At 39.6% G+C, this 8631-nt stretch overlaps 1 protein-coding gene across 1 annotated transcript; it reads left to right on the top strand.

Annotated features, from left to right (window-relative positions):
• The first annotated feature begins 2589 nt into the window (after nt 1-2589).
• Nucleotides 2590-6725, top strand: LOC102079180 (uncharacterized). The gene is made up of 3 exons (XM_019357032.1): nt 2590-2840; nt 5776-6111; nt 6350-6725. The coding sequence occupies exons 1-3, from the start codon at nt 2771-2773 to the stop codon at nt 6475-6477; spliced, it is 534 nt and encodes a 177-aa protein (XP_019212577.1). The 5' UTR covers nt 2590-2770; the 3' UTR covers nt 6478-6725.
• The last annotated feature ends 1906 nt before the right edge of the window (nt 6726-8631 follow it).

The raw sequence follows: 8631 nt of genomic DNA, 5'->3' as shown, positions 1-8631 counted from the left end.
AGGTCTTTACTGTACATGTAAAGCCACAGCTGCAGCTACTTCCTGTTGTTCAAACTTGTTTTCTGGAGCCTGAACCTGGTGAGAGCTCTCACTGCTCTGTGTCCTAGTTTGGGTGGCCACAGCATTCATGCTGTGAGGGGTTTCATGTTTTTGTGCTCTATGATCAAGTGTGTCAGTGTGCAGTTAAACAAGATAACATCTCCCCACCCTGGAGTTCCCCCTGAACAGCCTCCGGTTCTTTGTGGTCACTTTGAATTTCTCAGCAGAGTTGATAAGAAGAGGAGAACAAGAAAAACAGTAGAAAGACCCTGCAGGTTATAAACAGCAATATGAAGAGAATCAAATTACAAAATGAAAAGTGTCGAACTAAAAGATGCTGGAAAAAAGAAAAGAAAAACATTCATGCAAAGTAAAAACCCTTCTGCTAACAGAAAGCACTGGCTTCTTACTAAATACCAAACAAAGCACACACATGTACACACCTACACTCAACAGACTACTGAAGCTGTCAGCGTGATTGATTGCTAAGCGGTATCTATGCATTGGGTCCTCAGATAGGTGGCTGCTGCAGTCAGGGGAGAGGGGACAACAGGGCACTTCCACACAACACAGAGCTGTGAATAACACAACATCATCACGTTTATTTAAGCCGCATCACATCAGAGGCAAGCATGCTAATGTAGCATTGATTATAGATAGCTACAGGTAAATCAGTTAAGACACAGGAGTGATTCAAGATGACTCTCAGAGCTTCATCTCAGCCACAAGTCTTCCTCATATGCAGGTGTCAGTGGTGTTTTTGAAATTTTGAATTTGCACATTTTGCAGCACATTACACATAAAAAGCAGCCATGATGTGTATGTTGGCGCAAACAAAAACTGGTTGCATGATCAGTGAGAGTAATTTGTCGTTGCTATGAGTTGACAATTTGACTTGTTGGTTCTGGTTATCTATAGTGTGAAGCTCGTGAGACTTACTGAGGTGTGCCCTAGTTTGGCTAAGAAAGTGTTCAGTTCATGGGAACGTTTTTTACTTTTGTGCCTGTGGTCAAGTGTGTCAGTCTTCATTTAAACAATATCGGCGCTGTCAAAGATGTTATCTTGTTTAAATGCAGGCTTAACGTCCACCTTCCTTTTCTCAGAAAGAGCCCCCACTTCTTTGTGGTCACTGAATTTCTCAGCGGAGAAGTTAAAAAAGACTTAATCTCTTCATAATGCCACATAAAAAAAGTTTGGCCATAGATGTAGGGTAATTATAAAACAGCACTAAACAGTCAACTCAGCAAGTCTTGAAAAGGTAATGGCCAACAACTTCCTCCTTGTCTTTACCTGATGATCATTTAACCTTCCATCAAATATGATTATTAGATGACAACAAGCAGGAAACATCCTGCAGATTCGAAATAAAACCAGACAGGTTTCCACTGAAAATGAAAAAAAAAAAATTAGAACTGGACACTTTCTGCTTTTCTTAGATGTCATGTGTAGATCCTGTTCATTTTAAACATGGATAACATTACAAATAATCAGATTAGTATTTTCAAGTTATCTCCGTGTCAGTGTTTTGTGGCTCTGTCAATTGTAGCCTTTTAATACTGATAACAAGCCCCAAGAGTATAACAAAGCACACTTTAGAACATTAAAGCAGTATGGAAGCCCTGTGATTTGTATCTAAACTGGTTCCCAGTAAAGTCTGAACTGGGACTGTGTGTGATGCAGAGAGGTGGAGATTGGAGGTCTTGATTGAACTAAAAGCTTGTAATCATGTTTCCTGTTGTTTGAACTGTGTGTGTTTGTGTTCAGACTTTAAACCAGAGCCAGACGTCGTCTACTCTTCACTGAAGTAGTCCACCAGTCCAACCACTGACATCCAGCTGCTGGTCTCTAACTGGTCCCCCCAACATCTCAGACCAGAGGACATTCATATTTTTCTTTAAAAAATTTGATCTGTTTTGCATTGTTTTTTCTCACTAAACTAGACTGATATGAATAAAAATGCCTTCTTTGTGGAATTTTTAATTGTGTATTAAATATACATGTAAATACACATTTTTACATGACAGAATTTGGTCACATCTTCTAGTTGCTTTATTTACTCAGCAGTTTCAATGTCGCTCATATTTTATCCTCTTGTTTTTACAGCAGCAGTTCACTTTGTCTTCTCCTTGTGTGTTTCTCTGGGTTTCTATCCTTTTTAAATCCTCCTGTGGAAACATTCACAGAGAGTCTCTTTCTGTGTAAATGGGTGTCTCCCATTTACACAGCCTGCACATGGGGTACAGACACACACACACACACACACACACACACACACACATATATATATAATATATATCTATATATATATATATCTACATATACATATATATATATATATATATATATATAATATATCTATGGTATATTATAGGTATAAATACTGCATTAATTACTCTTTTACATATTTCATGTTATACACTAAAGCTAAAGCCTGCCTACTCCACAGCTCATTATGTATTTTTCCACAGTGACATCATGATGAAGTCCAACCTACTAAACATTAGTCTAATGTGACTTCCTTATAAGACGCTAAAATTAAAGTATGGCGTTTGAGGGAGCTGGATGAGTAGACCTTTACACACAGTCAGTGACTTTCAGCTTTATTTAAGCTTTAATTTATCCTGATGTAGTCAACGTTTAAACTTAGGTTCTGTTTTGTATTTAAAATACCAACAAGCTCAGACATTTTGAAAAACGAAGAAACAGATCAGCAGGAGTAGATAACACAGAAATGTCTGCAGTAACTTTGTCGCTCTGCTCGACTTTCCTGTTTTTTGGCGTTTTAATGTTTGTCTCTGCAGGTGAGGTTTAAAAGCTAATCACTATTTCTGGGGCTGGGCCACTGTTTCCTTCTTAGATAAAGATTAAGAAGAACAGTCAAACTGATTTCATGTTGATTCTGCATGTCTGTGCATGTTCAAGCAGATTGAGAACTGGTGTCTCATGTGAGATTAAACACTTTAACTGCTTTCCAGTTTCCAGCACAGAGACAAAGAAGTGTAATGTGTGTGTCAGTGTGATGTGTTGTAGTGTCAGGAGTCAGTATACAGCTACAAAGCTTTTTGTTCAGTGTATACAAACAGCAGTAGCTCCATAAAGGCAGCATGCAGAGACTCACAGTGTCTTATAATGAGAGGCTGCTTTCTCTCACACATTATCAGGACATCTCCAAAAGTTGAATCTGGCAAGTTGAATCTCATCCAAGTGACTTCTTCAGTCTCTCTGAGACTTGGATGAGTCTCTCTGAGTCTGAAGAAGTCACTTGGATGAGTGACGAAACGTTTCTCCCACAAAACGCTACGTCCAGATGAACAGATTCAACTTTTGGAGATTTACTTTCCTGGATGATTGAGAATGCATCAAGACATTATCAGGACATGTTTCTGTCATATCATAGATATTCAACTAAACATTGAATTATGCAGGAACTTAATTCAGGATCTAATCTGTAAAATCTAAATCAAAATATGTATTCAATTCACTTTATTTTATATCATGACAAATCACAGCATCAGTCGCTTCAAAGTGCTCTGTGTTGGAAGATAAAGCCTAATCTCAATGTAGAGAGGTGGTCTGTCTCCTAAATCCAAACTGGGAGCTAAAGGATGCAACACTGTTAACAGGATAATCCAGCTCTGTATAAGAAGTTCATTCTTGAATGTAGTTACAGTTCTTTACATTATATATTTACATTTTAAGAGAAGTGAATTGAATCTAATAATTAAATCGAGGATTGAAATTGTTTGTCGCAGTACTGAGTTCCTGAAAATTTTAAGTTTAGTATCTGGATATTTGTTTATTCAAATATATCATTCTAATCCCTGGATTGTATAACCTGTTAAGTCTCAAGGGGCGTGTCTACCATACTTGCTCAAACTTTCAGTTTCCAGATGCTTTAAAGTTTAATTATTGTTCCATGCTCATGTGTAAAGTCCCTTCTGTTTAATATATTCATGCTTGGTTTTTGTACCTCTTTGTTTTTTGAGTTAATGTTTAATGTTCCCTGTTCTTTGTTGTTTAAGTGCCTTGCAGTGACATCAAAAAGAACAGTGCTGTTATTTTTTTACGATATCATTGAAGTTGAACTGTGCTTTGCTTTTAGTTTGGCTTATTTGTCTCATCTTCTGTGATGTAGTTCAACTGTGTATATATAGTTGTTTCCTGCCAAAGCGTCTGTTCCTCTAGCCTTAATGTAGAGACACAAATGAGGGCTTTTTTATTTTTTATTTTGATAGTAAGGAAGTTCAGTAAAAGGTTTCTGAGATGCAGATTCAGATAACTTTATTTATCCCTGAGGGGCAATTAAGAGACTGACTTTGCCCATTGTACATACAATACACAAAAATCACATTGGGGAGACAGGTTAGACTAGCTTGCCGGTCAGCTGCACGAGCAGCGACCCGGAACCGAACAATGGAAAAATGCACAACATCAGCAAGGACAAGGACAAAAGAAACTCCCCCCAGACTGAGCTCCAACAGGGAGATCAGTTTGGGAAACACCTCTGCGCATAGCACATAAAAAACTCTTAATACACCACTGAAACACATGACACATGACACAACAGAGATGGGTAAAAGGTGAGAGACAGCCAGTGTAGACCGTGCATCTGGGCCTACAGCACATGTGCTTTGATCCACCGTCTGCATCAGAAGGGAATAAGCATCGAAGGTATTTGGAAGGGGAGAGGGGATGAGTGTGTATCTGCATGTGTATATGTGTGTGTGTATGTGTCCAGAGTTCAGCTGAGAGAGTGTCCTTTGCCCTGCCAGGCTAAGTAAACAGTCTTCCAGGAACAGTCTAAACACCGTCTGTTATCAGGGAGAATTTGTTTTGTTCAGCTCCAGCCTTGAGACCACAGCCGCATGAAATAATGGTGGTTTATTCTTTAGTGTCACCTGCCTCATCATTTGCAGCAGCCTCGCCACCATCTTGTCCTGCATTGTCTGCTCCTGCCTCTTCTGGTCCTGGGTTAGCACAGCCAGCTGGTCTACGTACAGCACACCGTCGCCGGACACTTTCCAGGCCTCACCATCGCTGGTCCATGATCGGCCTCCAAAACGCTTTTGCCCATGCTGCCACTGTTTTCCGTGCGGCCGGCCTCTGGACCTGTTTCGCCTGGGTTGCTGCTGCTGCCTTTCACATGGCTGGCTTTTGGATTTTATTCGCCTGTGTCACCGTCGCTGCCTCCCGCATGGCCGGCTTCTGGATCAGTTTTGGGATGCACTATTGAGCTGACCTTGTAGTACCATATCAACCTATTATAACACTTCGCCCTCACACTGCAGGCCTACTTGCTGTCCCTAGAGTATTTAAAAGTAGAATGGGAGGCAGAGCCTTCAGTTTTCAGACCCTCTTCTGTGGAACCAGCTTCCAGTTTGGATTCGGGAGACAGACACTATCTCTACTTTCAAGATTAGGCTTAAAACTTTCCTTTTTGCTGAAGCATATAGTTAGGGCTGGACCAGGTGACCCTGAATCCTCCCTTAGTTATGCTGGAATAAACGTAGGCTGCCGGGGATTCCCATGATGCATTGAGTGTTTCCTTCCTGATTTTTGGATTATTGTAGGGTCTGCCTTACGATATACAGCACCTTGAGGCAACGATGTTGTGAATGAATACAACTGAATTGAATTGGAACCAAATAAAAACAATAAAAATGTTTTTTTCTACTGTAAAATGTTTTTGCTCTTTTAAGTATCAAACCTCTCTGCTCTCTCTGTTTCCTCTTTCAGAACAGAAAACCATCACAGCTGATTCTGGACAGGACGTCACTCTGACATGTCGAGCTCCAGACAACAAAATCATAGCTTTAGTTTGGATCAGAGCTGACCTGAAGACAGCAAATGTGCTTTTCTATGAGAATGGGAGGTTTGTTCCAGATGATCAACATCCATTTTATAAGAACCGGGTGGATATGCTGGACAGACAGATGAAGGATGGAGAACTATCTGTGACTCTGAAGGATGTGACAACTAATGATACTGGCACATACGAGTGTCATGTTGTCCAAGGAGTTGGAAAACATTTAACTCTCATAAGCAACATCTATCTTTATGTTGTTCCTCCAGGTGAGTGAGTAGAGTTGAGTGTGTGTGTGATCAGAGGTGAAGCTGCTTCCTGGTTGTTGATGTTTGTTTCTAAAGATGTTGTTGATGAGACTTTGTAGAAAGCAGCTGGTCTGAGTGATGTGATCAGAGTGCAGTAGATAATGTCTGACAGCAGTTTGAAGAGGAAATGGATTCTGTTCTGTTCTTCACTCATCACCTACCTGACAGCTGACACCTCACACCTGTTTCTCACCTGCAGGTCAGACAGGAGGAGACATAGAGGATGGATCTCTTGGACTGATCCTTCGTCTGTCAGTTCCTGCTGTGGTTCTGGTGTTAATTATCCTTAAACTACATAAACATTGTGCGACATTTTGGAAGCTGTGATCCATAGTTGCAGGGGGGCTGATCAGGCAGATTTTATTCACTGTAAGTACAAATGTAATATAAAATCATATACTGGATATCATATGTATACCATGTGATATCACATGTCTGATCCAAAGGTATTTCACATCAACATTTCGAGTCTCTCTATCTTATATTTTTGCTCTTTACCTGACAGTGTCACCGTCAGTGTTGGTCAAGTTACTTGAAAAAAGTAATCAGTAACTAATTACTTCCCCCCAAAAGTAATCCCGTTACTTTACTGATTACTTATTTTCAAAAGTAATTAATTAGTTACTTAGTTACTTTTTAAAAACACGATTTACAACCTGAATAGGTGATAAAGCGATAGATCTTTCAGCCCAATTCTACTTTTTCTGCATAATCCATCATACAAAATGTAATCAAATGGAAAAGTCTCTTTTTAAAACTTGTTTTATTAGTTTTAATCTTTTAACTTTATGCATCAAGCAAAAATTAAATTATATGCAACATTCTCTGACTGGAAGAAATTTGTTTAACATTTAAACCTATTTTCTGCACATTCCAGCACATAAAATAAAATATTTTTTTGTGTTTACACTCACTCTTTCAAATAGATGCAAGTAAAACACAGCAGAAAATAAATAAAGTCAAAGACTAGCGGTCCTGTTGCTCTATTTTCACCTATAAAGCAGGACTGGGGTAGGCGGAGGTTTACCCTGGTGCAGGTGTGCCGCAGCGGTCAGTGGAAGAATCCACGAGTTTCTCTGTGAATTTCACATTACGTCGTAGTACACTCGGCGCTTGCTTGGAAGTTTAGGGGTTTAAAAAGAAGTTTTCTTCCCACGCAGTGAACAGCGGACGCTAATGTTTTTGTCACTTTTCATGGAATCAAACTCAACGTAAGGTCAGTACTTCCACGCTTTAAACGCTGCACGCTCATACTCTCTCCCGCACTAGATATATTGTCCATTGTTGATGTGAAGACAGCTGTTGTCACGAACGTCGCACTCGCTTACGTCACTGTCATGAGACATTATCACGGTTTTAGTAACGCAGTAACGCAGCGTTCCTACGGGAAAGTAACGGTAATCTAATTACCGTTTTTGCAATAGTAATCCCTTACATTACTCGTTACAAGTAACACATTACTGCCCATCTCTGGTCACCGTAAACTATTATGACAACATACTGTTGTTGTGACAGCACTTCAAAATGACACACAATTAAACAGAAGTGAATCGAATCATGTAAAGTATCCGATCATTATTTACAAAATCTTCTCATCACTGTTTTTCAAAGGAAATGCTGATTTTCAGAAAGTGTTAGTAAAGGGCTCATAGTGTCTGTCAGAGAGCTGTGAGATACTCCTCAAACTGCTCCATCTTGTCTGCAAGTGAAAATGAAACTACTGAGCTCATCCTCCATAGATAGACAGAGGTGTTTGAATATAATACCAAAGGAAACTCCTTTTGTCTTTTGCTTTTCTTTGAAGTGTGTTAAAACTCTCTCTTTTTTAAGTGTTCTCAAGGGAAAGGGAATGAGCTGCCTAGTGCATTAGAAACGTAATGCCATGGAAAGTTTATACAAGGCTGTTCTATTTGTGTCTAGATTAAAATAAATACTTTATTACCAAACAATTAAATGAGTTTTACTAAAAATACACATGTGGTATATCCATATAAAACAAAGGTAAAATGGATTCCAAATAAAAAACCTGTATCTGACCCTTGTTTTTGCTTGCTGTACAGAGAGTGAGCTCATGTTGTGTGATTCCGCCTTCTGTGTCCTCCTCTTAACCATACTGAGTTCCTCACAGCTTGGTTTGCTCACTGCTACTTTCACCCGCACTACAGCAGTGACTTTTTTGACTAGTGCGCAAAAATTTCCTGCCACAGAGAGGATGGTTCAGGTTCTAACAGTAAATTGTGCTTGCTCACCCAGTCACACTTTTACTGTGAAATAATAAAAAAACAAAGTCCTGTTTTTGTATAGCGCTTTACTAGTCCCTAAGGACCCCAAAGCGCTTTACACATTCAGTCATCCACCCATTCAAACATACAATCACACACTGGTGATGGCAAGCTACATTGTAGCCACAGCCACCCTGGGGCGCACTGACACTTTCTCACATGACTGTTATTGGTAGTCATGTGGTCGCAAATCTTGGAG

The sequence above is a fragment of the Oreochromis niloticus genome, linkage group LG3 (genome assembly GCF_001858045.2).
Source record: "Oreochromis niloticus isolate F11D_XX linkage group LG3, O_niloticus_UMD_NMBU, whole genome shotgun sequence".
Lineage (NCBI taxonomy): Eukaryota > Metazoa > Chordata > Actinopteri > Cichliformes > Cichlidae > Oreochromis > Oreochromis niloticus.
Note: the sequence above shows the minus strand (reverse complement) of the source record. Positions and strands in the feature narration are given on the sequence as shown.